The following is an 18,673-nucleotide window of genomic DNA, read 5'->3' as shown; positions in this document are numbered from 1 at the left end:
ACTTTGGCTCGGAGTCCTGTAACTTAGTGGTTAGAGCTCTCGCTTACCAAGTGAGAGGACCTGGGTTTGATTCCGGGCAGCCTTAGACAAATGTCCTTACTCCACACGCCTCTGTTTACCTGGTAATAAACAGGAACCCAGTTGTTATTCAATTGGTGGATTACTTTCCAGGAAGTAATATTCTAAAATAAATAAATAATAATTTTGTCACTCATTCCACAACTGTTTGTGGGACACTGCTGTGCACAATTGGCTGCTCTGTGTTGCCCACAAAATATAGTCCATTCACTTTACAGTATCTTCGGTGAAGCAGTTTGAGACGTCTTAACGACATAATAAGGCGCTATATCAAATGCAAGGATTATTATTATTATAAACGTATTTTAGTTTCTGGTATATGGGTTCTGGCAATACAACTCAGAAGCTGCAGAGACCACCCTGGTAGACCGGGGCTCAGCATCACTTAGGGGTTTTAATTATAAAACTCAATTCTAGCTCCCCTTCCCAAAAGTTCCCTTAAAAGCGTCCTAAATGTCCTCAGAGCTTTCAAGAGAACTGTGGTTTAAAAAAAACCCTGATTGAAGTGATGAACAGTATAAATCAAGTTGTTTCCACCACATCTTCACTTTTAGTAGCAGTCAGTTAATGAGTGCCTCAGATCATTTATTGCAATTCTATGAGAAGGTGCGCAGAATTGACATATATAACTTTTTAAGATGTATAATCTTCCTGTAGCTCAGTGGTTAGAGCACTTGCCTCGCAAGCAAGAGACCTGGGTTTGATCCTGAAGGGCGAAACCTTGGGCAAATTTCCTTACTCCACATGCCTGAAAATAATCAAGAAATAAAACAATAATAAAATTGGTCACTTCAATCCACAACTGTTTGTGGGACACTGCTGTGCACAATTGGCTGCTGCATTTCGTCCACAAATATGTAGTCAATTCACTCCACAGTATATTCTGTGAAGTGTTTTGAGATGTCTAGAAGACATGAAAAGCGCTATATCAAATGCAAGGATTATTATTAGATTATTATCTTAGGTGTCAGTGTGGCACACTCACCGCTGGACAGAAGGTTATGGGTTCAAGCTCATAGTCTAGGCTGAGAGTCTAGTATACTGCAGAAGAAGCACTCCATTGTTGGACGTGCCATCTTTCAGCTGAGAAGTTAAACCGAGGTCCTGTCTGCCTGTTCAGGTGGACATTAAAGATCCCAGGGCACTATTCGAAAAGAGAAGGGAGTTTCTTCTGTTGTCCTGGCCAACCATCCCCTAGGTAAAATCAGCCATTCATTTGTGTTGGCTACATTGAAATATTGAAGATCTCTTTTATAACTAAATTACCTACAGTTTCAAATGATAATAATTCCTATGGAGATGCAAGGATTATTGTATATCTGATGTCAGAAGGACATCTCAAAGCAGTTTACAGAATATCCTGCAATCGGCAGCACACCTCCAGCACTGCTTTGGAGTGTCAGCCTGGACTATGTTAGTTCAGGCCTCAAAGTGGAGCTTGAACCAACAACCTTCTGACTCCGAGGCAAGAGAACTACCAACTGAGCCAGACAGACACCAGAAATCACTTGTTTTAAGTCCATAGTAACATTACAACATTTCTGACAGCCTGAAGCGTACATGTGTTTTTTTTTACACAGAATGTTCAGTACATGTTTGGAGTGGTTGGTATTCCAGTGATCGAAATAGCAATGGCAGCTCAAGCTGTTGGAATCAAGTACATTGGAATGAGAAACGAACAAGCTGTAAGTAAAAGCAACTGAACAGTTTTTTGATGGCTTTACACAGTATTCTAAAAATAAAAGCTTGCAGGTTATAATGGGCTTATGCTCTTATCTTTGAACAGGCTTGCTACGCAGCATCTGCAGTGGGGTATTTAACAGGAAGGTTGGTTCCTGAATTCTTGTATTTCTTTTGTGGCTTTGGTGTCTTGTTTATTTCAGATCTATGCATGTAGATGGGTATTTTTCAGCAATTACTGATTCAAAGTATTATTTGTCAATTTTAGGCCAGGAGTTTGTCTTGCAGTCTCTGGACCTGGTCTTATTCATGCACTGGGCGGAATGGCAAATGCAAACACAAACTGCTGGTAAAATTTGTTTTTTTTCCTTCTTGTTTGTGAAAGTTGTTAAATTAGAAAAAAAACAAAAAATTCCTCAGGGATTGAGTTCAAGATCGTTGTTCTTGTGTTCAAAATTGCTCCACTGTCAGATCTCGCTCTACCCAAATCTGTGATCTCATCAACAACCACAAATTACATTTATATAGTCACTCCGCTTCGCCCCCTCCTTAGTCCCCATCAAGTCCCGCCTCAAGACCCTCCTCTTCGACCATGCCATCCTCCACCCCCCATCTTCTCCTCTCCCTTCTCCCCCACTGACCCCAGCTCGGGTTTGAAATGCTGTACACTGTGCAGCGCCTTGGGACGTCCTCCTGACGTGAAAGGCGCTATACAAATGTAATCTTGTTGTTGTTGTTGTATAGTGCCTTTTCACGTCGGGAGGACGTCCCAAGGCACTGACCCCCTCAAACCTGGCTGATCCCAGACACTCCCTTCACTTAGCAAACACTAGCCTGCTTAATGTTCCCCACCATATCCACCCCACAATTAGCTGGGGGGGTTTCAGGTATTCTGCATCTGCTTTCTGGAGCTCCATGCTGGAGTCCCTCTGATTTGCTCCTTCCCTCCTTTCAAGGCACATCTCAAAATGTACCTCTTTGACCATGTTTTCAATCATCTTTCCCCCTCCCTCCCACTTTGGCTTCTACGCCCAGCTCGGGTGCCCATCAAGTATATAAAACACTTTGAGACGTCCCTCCGACATGCAAGCTTCTGTATAAATGTAATTATATTGCATTCTATCCCTTTGGTGAACAGTCTCAAAACCCTTACCTTCTTTCTCTATCGTTATCCTGATCGATGTTCCATACCGTGTTTTCAAAGTACTTTAAGATGTTGTCTTAAATGAAAGACAGACTGTAAGTGTTATTTCACATATTGCTGTAATTTCTTTTTAGGCCTGTACTTGTCCTGGCAGGATCCTCTGACAGAAATCAGGAAGCAATGGGTGCTTTTCAGGAGTTTCCACAGGTTTGTCATTTTTTTAAAACAACAATATTGAGCTTGAAGAGATGAAAGGTGGGAGGTGTTATTTGATCATAGTATTATTGGAAGCTAACATACTGTATTTTTTAAATTTTATTTTACTCTTGAATTGAACAAAGGCTTACAGTGCCATGTTATTATTGCAATTCATTCATTTCCCACTTGATGGCGTTTTTAAACCATGGTTAGCAGTGCCATAAACACAGAGAATTAAAAACAACATACTTCTCAATTTGGGAAAACCCACACCCTTTGATGTAGCTTGGTTTTAACGTTATGCTCCTGTACTGTAAATTAATCCCATTTCCCTGCTCTTTCCTTCTGCTGTTTTATGTTCTTCAAATGTCTAACCTGATTTTTACAACAAATATTATGGTCTTAACCACAATAGACATTTTTAAAAAAAAACAAAGTGAGAAGAGATTGCTTGTGCCAAAATGTCTTATGATTTGTGACAACTTAGTAGGAGTCAAATAGGAAGTGATGACTTAATATGAATTTCGAGGGAGTATTGCTGGCCTAATCTAAAGATTGAAGCAAAACAATTATTTTGCACCAAAACTAAAAATCCATTATCCACCAAAGCTTATTTTTTTCACTTTAGAGGATGTGAACCCAGTCTGCTCCACACTTTAATAAATTTGTGTCTTCACACTGTGGAATTTGAATTCTAGCTGATAATATGAGCGTGAGGGTAGATTAAGAATGGTAAAGGAATGCAGTAGGATTAACTAAAATGTCAGTGTTTGAGTACACACTGCAGGTTCTCTCCTAATCTCTGCCGTTCAGCTGTCGACTGGTGAATCAGGATGATCAGCATTTGTTCATGTTAAATGTTATTAATGAGCAATTATGAATCCAGCTCACTGGCATCTAATAAACTGCCTCCTCTCTGTGTGCACCAACTAAAGCAACCACGAGGAAATCCCCATGTATCATGCAAATGCAAGGCTCTGAGATTTCACACACAGTGTCTTCCGGGAAAAAAATACTTGCAATAAAAACTGTCAAGCGCTCAATGAAACTGCTATTTTGGAGACTGACAAATACCCTGGTCTTCTGTGTATTTAGCAATATACTTATTTTTAGATCAACGAATAACATATCTTAGGTTGGGAGGGGGAGGTAAGCGGGGTCTCCTTGAGACTGAGCTGGCTCCAAGGTGACGTGCTTGGCAATGGAATGTCATAATCAAGTCGACTCTCTGTGGATTTATTATTAATGCAGAGGAGAACAATGAAGATGATCGGCAGTGTTAGAGGAATAAACTATCAGCGACAAATAGATAAGCTAGGGCTCTGCAGTCTTGAGAGAAGACGACTAGGAAGGACTTCTTAGGAAGGACTTCTTATAAAATTTTAAATGGGATTCAAAAATTAAACCAAGATCAATACTTGATCAAGATAGTAGAACAAGAGAATATGAGTTTAGAGTTGTAAAGGGCCATTTCAAGACAGATACTTATTTGAAAGACAGTTTGATGCAGTGATGGGGGGACGGTAGGGTGGTTGTTCTGTAAGGATGAGATCAGATGGACCAAAGGGCCTTCTTCGTCCAGATCAATCTTGTGATTTTGTGAGGTCTTGTTTGTCCAGTCCCTGAGCTAGGCGGGTCCATAGTATTCCAGGGCACTGCTGGTGACAAATCAGGGAGCCAGTCTTGGTGGTAGGATTTGGAGTAGCTTCAAAGTGTTGCACTGATATCAGAGATATTACCCCTTCTGTTTGACTATTATTGTATTGGGCGAGCGGGGGTGCACCAACAGCTCTGGAATGGGAATGCTTTATCTTAAATGGCTGCTGAAGCCAAGTCCATAACATTATTGCAAAAGGGGATTGGATAAATACATAAAGACAAATACTCAAGCCTGTGAAGAAATGCAGGAGGATTGGATTAGAGTGAATAACTTCAACTGGGGAGCTTGTACCACCACAGACACGATGGGCTACAAGGCCTCCTTCTGTGCTACAAAAATTCCATAATTCTCTTGAATACTCAAAAGAAAGTCCCCAATGTCCTATTTATTTGTGTATGAAAAACATTAAATCCTCCAGCACTCCAGATGAATTGTACCATTCTCCAACTGTTTATTGTACCAGTTGTGAAGAAATCATCACATTCAGAGACTTTAAATATATTATGTCCAGAAATAACTGGTGCTGATTGACTCACTGCTTATTACTGGACCCCCCAGCAGCATTGTAATGCGAGTGGTGATGTACATGAGAATCATATGATGAATTCTGTGTTCATTTTGTTACAACACTGAGACAACTGTATTACGACAACAACAAACAACAACACATTTACAATTATAATTGTCCTGTGAGGATTTTCCAAAAGGTTATCAGCTAGTAGAAACAGTGTAAGAAACAACATTGTAAAATCCATCACAAAGATGCATCAAAAATAAAAACTAAAAGCATAACCCTGACATATTTACCGTATTCCTGTAAGTACTACTTACAAAACAAGCTCCAATTTAACATCGTTATTCAGTATGACTGTTTCTCATAAGGTCAGAAAACATTCCCTCGAGCAGTTTTATTTTGATGCATTCATTTTTGTTTCTTGGTGATATTTTTAAGAGTGTCTCGATGCAGAACAGGCGCTAGCTACCAGCCCCGAATTTCTCATCTCAGTAACTGAAACATTTAACAAAATCCACGCCTATCTCTCATTGGACATTTAGACCAGGGGGAATCAGGCTCTTGGAGTAATTATTCTTTGAGGCATTGCCAATTTACACTAACATCTCCACCCCCATTCCTATATGATCAATCCAAAGATCTCTTCACCAATAACCCAGAAAGTCGAACCTAAGCAAACTTCCTTCATTATTCAAATAAAATCCAAGTTTGCTTTTGTTACCTTTGTCGCTCTTGCTTATGAACAATAGGTAAAACCTGAAGCGCTGGCGGTGAGTATAATGCCTGATAACTCAGCAATATACCAAACTGCCACATTTTGATCAGTGTGTTGTGTAGATGAGTATTGTGTGGGAGGTGGAGTGGAGGGTTCTCTCAGGAGTGAACTTGTTTAGCCTTGGGGTCTTCTATACAAATACAAAATTATATAATTACATTTGTATAGAGTCTTTCATGTCGGGTGGATGTCCCAAAGATGCTCTTTCCCTCTATGCATTGTTGCAGGATCATGTTTCTCAGTGTCTTTCTAGCCGCTATGTGAAACCATTAAATATATTGAAAGATGTTTGCTTCTACATTATCAAACAAAGAATTGCAAAGTATCAGTTAAATTCACCAGCCAAATCAATCAATCAATTTAAAATACTGTGTGTGTTTTTCTTTTTATTTACAGGACAAATATGTTCATTCCATAAAGTGTTGTGGATATAGATGTGCTAGTTCATTCCACTTAGAAAACATCACATTTATTTCACCAATTCTTTGTTTCTCTACTTTCTCTCACCCTCCTTCCAATTTTAGTTAATTGTCATTTTTGAGTAATTTAGTTATTTTTTGACAGATTGAGGCCTGCAGACTATACAGCAAGTTCTCAGCTAGACCCAACAGTCTGGAAGCCATACCTGCTATAATAGAAAAGGTAAATCATTAATCTTGGTCAGCCATTAACATGGTGGCGATGAATCCAATGATAAGTCAATAGGAAACTTTTATTATAAGCTGTAAATCTGTTTTAAAGGATTTGTTACTATCCTTTACAAATCTTTACAAACTGAAATGCTAAAAGTTGATGGAAACATTGCTACCAAAGAAGGGGGAATGACGGGTTTTTCTTTCTACTTGTGGCCCCAAAATGCAATACATGCCGAATGACATACTGAAAAACCCACAGAAATGCAGTGTACTCGGCCCTGGGCCTCTGCGCGCTGCTGCCAGGCTTACTCAAAGCTACTGTGGGTGGAGCATCTTTGCGAGTTGCAGCGGGAAATGGGCTTCGCTCACCCTGAGGCCCTGCTGTTGAGATTCTGTGTGTCTCCTCTGTCTATGTGTCTGTCTCTTGTGTATGTGAATGTGTGTCTTTCTCTGTGCCTGTGAATGTGTGTGTCTCTCTCTGTGTTTGTGAGTGTGTGTGTGTCTCTCTCTGTCTTTGAACGTGTGTCTCTCTCTCTGTGTTTGTGAGAGTGTGTGTGTGTCTCTCCCTGTTTCTGAGAGTGTGTGTGTGTGTCTCTCTCTGTCTGTCTGTGAGTGTGTGTGTGGCTCTCTCTGTGTCTGAGTGTGTGTGTGCTTTTCTCTCTTCTCTCTCAGTGTGTCTGTGAGTGTGTGTATCCTCTTGATGTGAAAGATGCTATACCAAATTTAAGGATTATCGTTATTAATAATAACTTTTTAAAGAGTTGAGAATTATCTGAGCAGGAGATCAAAACTAATTTATCCAGTAATATTCTTGAAATTACTATAGAAACCATATATGTGTGTGTGTGTGTGTTTATTGGATTAATCATATCTGGTGTGAATGATACACAGTTAAAGGTTGGCTAGAGAACAGAACAAACCTCAATCATTATTGTTTCAGGCAGTCAGAACAAGTATCTATGGGCGTCCCGGAGCTTGCTATGTTGATATACCTGGAGATATGGTGACCTCAAAGGTTCAGGAATCATTACTCAGGTAAGCATGGTGGTCTCCACTTATTTGTCTAACCCTAACCCAAGTCTCACCTTTAAACCTACCTATTCGACCATATTGATAGATACCATCTCCTCGCTGATGCTCAGTGTCTGACCCCATCACTATGAAGGACTCTGAGACATTGTAAAAATGCAAGTTGTATGGGTGGGATGTGTTTTACGAGGGCTCTGTGCAAAGGTTCAGTTTGGGAACCCTACATTTTAGACCATGATACTAAATCTTTTGTCACTGAATCTGCTCAGGGCCCCTGACTGGCTTGGGGTTTACTGGTCCTAACACTGCCACTGACAAGTTGTTGGTGTTCACTATTTAAGTCTGTTCTGCCATTTTATGGATTAGTAAAACAGAGGGACAAACTGAATGACCTACTCCTAATCCTATGTTCCCAGCTCAAGCTGCAATTTTAAATATCGTAAAGAATAAAAAAAAGTCAAACTGCAAACTGTAAAGATGGACTAAACATTAACAGTGGCCTCTGCCTTTAATATACTGAGAAATAGCTAATATTGGTTTAATCTTGAAAACACTTATTTTCATAAAAGATGCTGTGGAAATGTATGCTGCTGTTACCCTTTAGGTTGATCTATGCTCAATTCTCCAGTAGAGTGTAGGTTTATTCCAAGTTTTTCCAACACGTGTGCCTTAAGAGCGATATCATTTAACAACGTTTATTAATGTGATGGCACTGCACTCATTTGGACGAGGTATGGAGTACCTCTGCAAATAACACAGGAAGAGGCCATTCATAGCCAATGTACAGATTTTTGCCGATCCGTAACCCAATTTCCCCCTCCCCGCCCTCTCTCCATATCTTTTGATATCCCTGTCTATCAAGTATTTATCTATTTGTCTGTTAAATTCTCCAGGGTTTAATTTAAATTTGTGACCCTGCAGTGAAGTAAGGACTGACACAAATGTTGTACAAAAATATTGATGTTTATTAATTCAGATTAGTGATAGTTATAAGTAATTAAAAGAATACATCACAATAATGCTTACATATTGACACATAATTCACAACGATTTAAGTTGACCTAACTAAATTCTGCGGAAGAGATAGAGGAGCAATGTCCATTTTAAACTTTCTTCTTTAATCCAAATATATATGTCCATCCAAAAGTATGCATGTATTATTGTGTGTTCAATTCGATCACTCGAAAGTATTCAAATATCATGGCATGTCCAATGCTATTATTGCACGTCCAATTTGATCCCTCCTTCAATTCTTTCTTTTGATTCTCTCCTGAATCGATCTCCGTTTATACAGTTCGTTGGGTGACCTTTCACTTGTTGTCTTTTGCAAAATGGTTCCGTTGTAAAAAAATACAGCTCTCTCTCCAGCTGCAGACCATTTTTTTCATGAGAAAATGACTGATAAGGAGTGAAAACAGTTTGTTGTTTATAGACGGTCTTTTTTTTCTCCTCCATGAGAAAGGATCTTTTTCGAAGCTAGTCACAATCAGCTCCCATCATATGAGATTGATCATATGTCTCAAATATATAAATCTTGCAAATATAATTTGAGATATTTTTCAACACATTAATTACAGAATCCTAAAACTCTTCAATTGACTTTGTGGGGAAGTGCATACTGCACACCCATCACTCTCTGCATGACAAAATGTTTCCTTATATCACTTTTAAAAAGTTTAAGACTATGGCCTGTAGTACTCAATTCTCTCGCCAGAGGAAACAGTTGCTCACTATTCAGCTTCTCAAATCCCTGTATAATTTTATACACCTCAATCAGAGAACCCCTCAACCTTCTGAACCCAAGAGAATACAATCAAAGTTTTTCCATCCTTTCATCCTAATTTAGGCCCTTCAAACCAGGAATCATTCTAGTAAATTGAAAGTACCTCTAAGGCTTCCTAAGGTTTCTAAGGCCAAAGCTGCACCCAGTAGTCCAAATGGAACCTGACGGATCATGTTATACAGCTAACTCTTTTGACTCTCCTTTTGACTCTGTCGATGGCTCATTTGATAAAGGAACTGAAGCATGACCGTTGATGGGAACCCTCCAGGTTTGATTATAGTCTCTAGTGTGGATTGTGTAACTGGATTCAGTATCTTTGACCTAGGCAATGGGAAAAAAAATAGGCTTCCTTATTGCTGTCTAATTATGTCCATTGTCCTTTGGAAAATACAATATGAGGACAGGAACGAGCTTGGTTGTGAACTATAGAATGGGGGAACAGGGTCGAGGGGTTAATGTACTATTCGTGTTTCTACAAGCCCCTCTACAATTTAAAAAGTTTGCAAGCATTCACTGTCTAGACTTTTCCATGAAAAAATCACTTTGGTGATTTACTGCAGGGCTGGTGTCTGCGGAACTGAACCCCAGCATGAGTGGGCACCGTCTTGAAGAAATACAGGAAAAATACTAAAACCAAACAATTGCCCACATGATTCATTTCCTGGTTTGAAAAATAATGCTGAATATCGATAAGATACTTTGTTTTCTCATTAGTTCTGCGGGCTGGAATGCCGAGCTAATGGTGCAAAGAATAGAAGTGGAATTCAATTAATTTAAAATAAAATAATTGAATGTACAGAAATGCTAGCATTACTTACATTAAGCGCTTTAAGGCAGCCTCCTGTGAAAGATGTGACTACTTTTCAAAAATCCCCCTATGAGCGCCTTTGATCCAGTCTCCAGTGTGGGTTGTGTCTCGATGTTAAAGGCATAATACAAATTTAAATTGTATTGTAATTGTCCTTAAAATGTTCTCTCTGTATGAGTGGTTTGACGAAACCGTTGTCTGTTTCCTTCACTGTGTAGGACTGTTCCATGCTGTCTTCCTCCTCCTGTGGCCATGGCAGACCCTCAAGTTGTATCTCAAGCAGCTTTGATCATTAAAAATGCCAGGAGACCTCTTGTTCTTATTGGCAAAGGTACTGAAATCAAAAAAAATTTCATCAATTATAATCCTTAAAAAGTATAGATTTTTTAAATGTGAAATGTGAAACAAGTTGAAGACCTACAGTTTTGATTTTGCTATACTAATTGATTGGCCCTCTTGAAACCATTTAGCTAATTGGAACAATATTTGATGTGTATTTTGTTGGTGTCAAAAGCAATCCCTTTTCTGATATTTGTTGGGTGTTTGTTGAATCATTTCTAGATGCAAGTAAAAGGAAATACATTGCTAGTTTTTGAATAGCTGAGAAATTTCAGTGCAGTGTAGGGGCAAACTCAAGGTCAATTCTTTATTTGCTGTAATGTTCATTTTGGCCTAAAAACAGGAAAATAAATGTAATGTCTTGGCCACCTGAATGCTGATATGTGCCAACAGTCTGGGTAAGTTTTTACATTTGCCCTCCAACTCCTTGTTAAAAAATATTTATGTGTGCAGATTAGTGACAACAACTTGCATGTATATAGCAGTCTTCATATAGGATAATGTCTTGTAATGCTTGAATATACAGTGAATTCCATATTGTTGCATGGAGTTGGGATCTTACAGACACCATGCAATTATACGAAGTGTGCAATTAGCTGAAGCTCATTCATGGCACACCTTTTTGTTGCACTCCATATTGCCTCTGATGCCATTCTCCACACTGCCTCTCCTCATAATATGCTTGAAAAGGTATTTCATGCAGTCAATTCCTCAACCAATGCAATTATCCAAACTAATTATACAAGTATGAATAACAACAGCCATGAAATAAATGATCAATTTTATCTGCATGTAAAGTCTCGCTCAGGTTGTTAACAAGAAAATCACAAGGATACAGTTCCTCTTCAGTCACTTGATGCTAATGATGGGATGACACCCATGTCACTCTCCCCTCCCAACTGTATAAGGATGTTGCCTATTGGCTGCTGTGCAATTTACCCAGTAGAAGAGAAAAAAATGCACAAAATGATAATAATCATTGCATTTGATACAATACCTTATCACGTGGTTCAATCATCTCAAAGAGATTCACAGAATATATTGTAAAGTGAATCGACTGTGTATTTTATGGCTGAAACGTGGAAGCCAATTGTGCAGAGTAGTGTCCCACAAACAGTCGTGGATTGAGTGCGTTTTTTTGGAGGAATTATTAGCCCCAGAAAGTGATCCGCCAATCACCTTAACAACCAGGTTCCTACTTACTGCCAGGTAAAGATAAGGTGCAATATCAAATACGAAGATCCCATCATCCACAAACAGGCCTGGCCCAGTTTGTGTGGAACACTGGCTCCCCATTCGATACTTATGAGCTGGAGAGAGAGTGCAGTGCTTTCTGACCTCTTGCTCCTTTCCCGCCTCTCCCACTTGTTTGTCCCCTCAGCAAATTCACCCACCATCTAGTTTCAAATGCTAGTTTCAATTGTGAGTTACCATCAACTTGAGCACAAAATATTCTTCCATCTTGTCGGACATGCCCTAGATACTTAGCAGAGATTCTACTTTGGCAAACGTACTGGCAACTTTAGTCAAGGACTGGGGATACCAAGAATCGGCAGATATCAGGATTAAAGGAGCTGCCATGTTTAATAAAATGGCAAAATGGGCTAAATGGCCTTGTTATGTTTTCATGTATCGGCTCTGTTTGTATTCCAGTAGCACGATTCTATCTCACATCATTGCATTAGCGTCATTGTGAAGTGTCTTTCTCATTAGGATTTATGAGTCACCAGAAGGATCCATTCAAATCACTTTGGGGTGAGAAAGAGAATGAATCTCACTGCCAAATCTTCAATTGTGTTCATTCCGATGCTATCAATTAAGTTCCAGGAAACAAAAGAAGGATATGAATTTATTTCTCTCTGTAGTTTTCATCTCTTTCTTCCCCACCTCCTCCATTAAGAACAAATCCAGTTTTGGAGCATTTGATCGTACTATTCCAGAGGAGGCTTTCAAGTTCCTTAGGTTAACCATGGTGTCTGCCCAGAAGATAGACCTCAAAGAGATTTTACAAGAACAATATTTATAAAGTCCCTTCATGTGGGATATCGTTTTGAAGATCTTAAATTATTAATTTTCACAAGCAACATCTTTACACGGTGTGGGAGGAAAGAGTGACATGCGACATCATTAGCATCAAGGATCTGAAAGAGAGCTGTATCCTTGTGATTTGTTTTGTTAACAATTTAAATCCTCCACATAACAGGAACTTATTTTCCTGAAGGTCAATCATTCTGAACTACTGGTACCAAGTACTCCCTTTCGGCCACTGGTGTTTACAATATATCTCTTGAAGTTACAACTGAGATATGGTTATAGCGTTTGTAGCTGTATTCATTATTAAGGCAATTTGATTATCAGAGTTTTCTCCTTAGGTAATCAATGGTGTCATTCCTGGTATGTTTTAGAAATTCTTAGTATTAGAGGATATGGGGAAAGAGCAAGGAATTGGGGTTAAGGTGGATGGTTTCTTGGAGAGCAAACACCGACAGAGAGAAGGTATGAATGGCCTCCTATATGTCTATGGTTCTGTGGATCCAAACCCAATCTGGATTTGTATGTACTCAGGCCATCTCATGGAATATTCAGGTAATCTGATCTACATCCAGACTTTGGTCAGTCTGATGCCATATTGACAAATGAGAAATAACTAATTCAATTTGTTTGCCAGAGCACAACAACTACAGTCAAACATGTTCAAGCAACCACGACCAATCAGCACTCCCCCTGTTAACAACCACCCTGGAACAGCCCAGACAGCCTGGTTTGCACATCAAACCCGTACTCTGAGACCATCCTTATATAAAGGCCACTTTGGCCCAATCCTTGAGTGGTTGTTCAAGAAACGATTCACTGTATATAGTGGCCTTCGTGCAGGATGGCATTTTCAGGTTGCATGTTGGTTTCAGGTCACTTAGTCAATCTTAGCCCAAAATGTAGAGTGTGAAGAGATTATGTGTACCTTTAAATGCTAATTGATTCATTTTCTCAACTATAGTTTTATGAGGTGGCTGATTATCTATTCAGTATATTGGATTACAGAAACAGACTAGTTTGCTTTGTTTGGACAACTATCAACTTCTCAATACTGTTCAAGGAGAAAAGATTAGTCAGCGTAGATGCTTGATAGACAATGGCCAAACAGGGAAAAACTTTGAAGAGCAGATTCTGCACCTGGACTCAATTGGCTTTCATTTGATGACTGGCAGTTGATCAAGTAAAGCTCCTACTGGAAGGTCATTTCCCATCTGGAAATTCTTTACTGGTCTCCAGAAGATTTCTTGCCATAAAGTTTACAATAACAAAGGGAGAAGTTTGTTCTCTGAAGATTATCCAGACATCTGGATCCACTATTTGTGAGATTCTGACTACATTGGATTAACTCCCAAACCCGCTGATCTTGAAATCTGGATCTGATTTGCATATAGTAGCTTTATGTCTTTCAGGTTTTGGTCTCTTAAGAAGTTGTCTTGACAAGCAAACTCATATAGCTTGTATCACAAAAGCAGGCACCTGCTCTTGGTTTTCAACTTTTTTTTCGTACATTTATACATCTTCCCTTTGAGCTTCTTCGATTTGTGAATTATAATTCCTGACCTGGAAACTGCATTCTTGATGTCTGTGATCTCAGCTCGTACATTTAGTGAACTCCAGATGTTGGCAGCTGAACAACCATACTAGACATAGCATGATGAACAACTAGTGTTCCAACCTCATCCCACATTCCATTTGAAGGTGATGTTGAGCTTTAAATCCCAACAAGAAATTACCATTTCTTCTTTTTCGTGATCTCGTAAATTTGTGTTGGAATGTGGAGTTTGTTATTTGGTTGCCAAGGTACTTTTTTGATTGTGTAAATCTTATCCTAACTTGTGTCCCATTTCTAAACCTGTTAGTAAAATGGCTTGTTGACTGTATTCAGACTTTTGCCATATGTAGGAAGAAATATTTTGGCAATGTGAATGGTGATGCACTAGCTCTCCCACTATATCTTGCGGTAACTTTCAGAAGGTCACTGTGGACAGCAGCTGTAGCCATAAGTCTCTTACAGAATCTTAGTTAACTCCTTCCTAAAACCCAAACATCTCCATGATCCACATTTGTATTAGCTCCTCATATAATTCAACTCATTGAACATCTCTGCCATTGGAATATGCTCAACAGCCACATTACCCTCCTCAGCCAGCTGTGGCCCCACTCCTTCCTTGACTATCCTCTTGCCATTAATATACTTAAAAACAATTTTTAGTCTTCATGTTCCCACCACCATTCTTGTTATGTAAACCCTCCTCATCATATTAAAAAAAAATTTTTTTTTTTTTGCAAATGAAACTTCCCAATTGCTTTTTATGTGATTTTCCCATTATATGCTTCTTTCTTGCTCTTTAGTTTTTGCTTAATGTCCTAATTTGGCCATCTTTTCAACCCCTTTTTCATTTTTGGTCAGTACATGTTTTGCCTGTACCTTTGCCAATTCAACCTTAAATACTTCCCACGACCAATCTGCCACCTTATCTACTAACTGTTCTATCCCCATTCTATTTGTGCCAAGTATTTTATCGTTCCCATGACATTGACTCTATTACAATTCAGTAGCAGTGATTTTTTTTTCAAATTTCACAAACTGTCCATTTTTGAGGGGATGTGGTCAAGGATTCCAGTGTGACATGGACACAATGGGACAAATGGCTCCCTTTCTGCAGTACATTTCTATGTTGGAAGATTAATTCCATAATGAAAGTTCAGATGGATTACAGGTAAATACGAAAAGCAAAATAATGTAGTTTAAAATGCACCTCAGATAAAATTCTGCTTTTAGGCTATCAGTAGGTTATTTTACTGACGTTTTCAGAATGGTATTTATGGTTGCAATATAAGTTCCAAATGCAGTGATTATCTTGTAAATGTTTTACACAACCTGCTCCCAAACAGTTTTTTATGTTTTAAGTGCATTTTGTGGATTTGCATTGATCGATAGTACACACAAATTTCCACCATTATTTCAATGGCTGTTTTGGCTTGAAACCAGTTGGTGAGCTCTTAAGGTTCCTTGTGTCGTAATTCATTAAACTCGGGCACACATGAATGCCCAATAAAAGGATGATGACATCAGTTATGTCTACCTATGAGGTACTGTCTCCATGCAATAAGCTAAATGGCTAAAATAATTTAAACAGTAAAATAGGAGTGACTGGAAGAAGTGATCAATGTAGCTGAGCTCTGTACCTTTCCTTCTAGAGGCTGGGGTTTTAATCTGTTGCAGATCAAAAAAGGATAATGATTTCTGAACCCAAGTCCCTTGGAGTAAGGAAGATTGTCAGTGTTTAACATCGGATTTGACAAGGGGTCACAATGCAAATCTTCACTCTAATTTGTCAATGCCTTCTCAATAGAGGAGCTTTGTCCTGGTGTTAACACAACTTTGTAGTATTGTTAATACAAGTTCAAAGAAGGAAATTCTGGAAGTGCCCATATCTAAAGGCAGTACATCACAGATGCAATGTGATGTCGGCTGGGAAATAGATGACTTTGATTGCCTGTTAGCTGAGCTACCTGAAAAATCTTTCTCTGGCCTTTGGCAACTCACTCAATATCCTGAGAAGCCGGGAACGGAAACCTGTGCAGATTTCTTCTGTTCTATTTTTTATATACTGAGAGCCATGTTATAAAATATCAATGTAAAGCTAGCTACCCAAGAATTAGGACTTAATCTTCTATCAATTGAGGTCTGACTTGAAGTAATTTGTATTATTTCTTAACCATATTGTGGAGTCCTGTAGCTCAGTGGTTAGAGCGCTCGCCTCGCAAGCAAGAGACCTAGGTTCGATTCCCGGCAGGGTGAAATGTTGGGCAAGTTTCCTTACTCCACATGGCTCCGTTTACCTAGCAGCAAGTAGGAACCCGGTTATTGATCGATTGGTGGATCACTTTTCCGGGAATAATAATTCCTCAAAAAAGAAAGAAAAAAAATGTGGTCACTCAATCCACAACTATTTGTGAGACACTGCTGTGCGCAATTGGCTGCCATGTATTTCCCACAAATATACAGTTAATTCACTTCACAGTATATTTTGTGAAGCGCTTTGAGATGTCTAGAAGACAGGATAAGGCACAATATCAAATGCAAGGATTATTATTATTACGACTCTGACATTAAAATTCTCCAATGTGCTCTAAAAAATGTTTTTGCTTAAATAGTCGAAAGGCCCTGAATTAGCTCATTGATGGCAAACTTACAGACAGTGTTGTATAAGTGTGCAATTATGACATTATAGATATACTATTTTAATTTATTTAAGGTGCAGCATATTCTCATGCTGAATACAGTATTGGAAAGCTTGTGAATCTGTATGGACTGCCATTTCTGCCCACTCCAATGGGGAAAGGTGTGGTACCTGACAACCATCCAAACTGTGTGTCTGCAGCTCGGTCCAGGTTAGTACTGAACAATTAGGTTTAGCAATTTACATTACTTGTCTGTGGGAGTGATAAAAGACTTGGCACAGATAGAATGGGGATAGAACAATTAGTAGATAAGGTGGCAGATTGGTAGTGGGAAGTATTCAAAGTTGAATTTTTTTTATATGATGAGGAGGTTTAGAGACATAACATAACAAGAATGAAGACTAAAAGTTTTTTTTAAGTATATTAATGGTAAGAAGATAGTCAACTCAGGCAGAACTCCTCCCCACCCCAGCAAAATGTATATTGGCTACCCCTTTCACCCATAAAAACACGGGCACCTCTTTGCAGTGTATCCGGTCAAGCGCACTGTGACACATCTCAATGACTCGATAAAGCGCCATATCAAATGCAAGGGTTATTACTAGCAAATAGTTGCTGGGGGCACACATAAATTAGTGAAGATTTGCAAAAAGCCCAAGGGATAAGAGATTTTGCATGTTGATGTATTTGCACAAGGTTTATAATTCTCGGTAACCAGCCTGTTTGAGAGACTGTTCCACAGACAGGCCAAGTGGTTCAGAGCTTCATTGCTGGCCTTCTGCTTAGAGTTACTTGAATTGATACAATTATTGAGTTTTAGCTATAAAAGCTCTTGTGGTTCTTGGCATAAAGTTAAAGGTCTATCTTAAGTGCTATCTACTCTGTACCGCTTTAATCATAATCTCGCAGAGAGAGGTCTGACAGGTCAGTAATAACTCTTCAGAGGATGGACTCTGACATGGAGTGGTTTGCATGGTTTTCGATTATACAAGTTCAGGAGTATACGTGCTTTCTTTCTCACCCCAAAAATGTTCTCTTCTGTTGATTTGCGCTAAAATACGGTTTGACCGAAGGGCTGAGGTGGGGCTTGTCTGGTGTCAGCTACATAAATATGATTCTTAATGTCTTAATGTAAGCAAAACACAGTATTGGGAAAGGAGCCAGTCCTAACCCTATGTTCATATATGTATATGTACACAATCCACCAGAGGTCGCTGATTTACAATCAGGAATAGCAATTTTTGATAAAGTTGCATTTTTAATTTGCTATAAAGTTGCAGGGATTTTTGTTTCGATGAGAAGGTACATGGAAGAAATCCATGAATAAGCAAATATTCCGACAATCCTGAGTATTCCCATCAAAAAAGCTGGCTTTACTTTCGTGATGAGAGTGATTCTTGTATGAGAGAAATTAAAAGTAATATCGTCACAATGATTTATCTCACAAGACACGACTTGGGAAGTGGGAGTCTACGGATTATAGATTTCTAGTTTTTTTCTAATTTATTTTTAAAATTTGAAAGTCACATTCGAAAATGTGTGCACGAGCTCCATCGGAACTTCGTTGGTGTACGGAAGCCAAAATGGCCAACCTCTGGGTTGCCATGTTGGCACTGATCTCATTTCCTGTACACAGGTGCAACAGCAGTGATCCGATGACTCGTAAGCCAGCCATTTTGGTTCCCACTTGCCGACCGGGATTTTGTCTTTAATCCTGCACATGCAGTGAAGTAGAAGCATTAAGTGGCAAATGTGCCCTGTTATAGTTCAGGTTGAATTTAGGCTGTAACAGGGAATCCACTGTACAA

The 18,673-nt window shown here is 39.1% G+C and overlaps 1 protein-coding gene across 3 annotated transcripts in view; it reads left to right on the top strand.

The window, feature by feature from the left end:
* The window catches only part of hacl1 (2-hydroxyacyl-CoA lyase 1), a 44,623-nt gene that overhangs the window by 4,862 nt on the left and 21,088 nt on the right, over positions 1–18,673 (top strand). For all 3 annotated transcript variants that reach the window (XM_007897613.2, XM_007897611.2, XM_007897614.2), the window contains exons 3-10: positions 1,659–1,763; positions 1,865–1,905; positions 2,027–2,107; positions 3,037–3,109; positions 6,614–6,691; positions 7,625–7,719; positions 10,523–10,635; positions 16,940–17,075. In XM_007897613.2, coding sequence (XP_007895804.1) covers positions 1,659–1,763; positions 1,865–1,905; positions 2,027–2,107; positions 3,037–3,109; positions 6,614–6,691; positions 7,625–7,719; positions 10,523–10,635; positions 16,940–17,075 — 722 coding nt within the window. The remainder of the gene's footprint in view (positions 1–1,658; positions 1,764–1,864; positions 1,906–2,026; positions 2,108–3,036; positions 3,110–6,613; positions 6,692–7,624; positions 7,720–10,522; positions 10,636–16,939; positions 17,076–18,673) is intronic.

Source organism: Callorhinchus milii, unplaced genomic scaffold, assembly GCF_018977255.1.
Source record: "Callorhinchus milii isolate IMCB2004 unplaced genomic scaffold, IMCB_Cmil_1.0 Scaffold2, whole genome shotgun sequence".
Taxonomy (NCBI): Eukaryota; Metazoa; Chordata; class Chondrichthyes; order Chimaeriformes; family Callorhinchidae; genus Callorhinchus; species Callorhinchus milii.
This window is presented reverse-complemented; position numbering and strand designations above follow the sequence as displayed.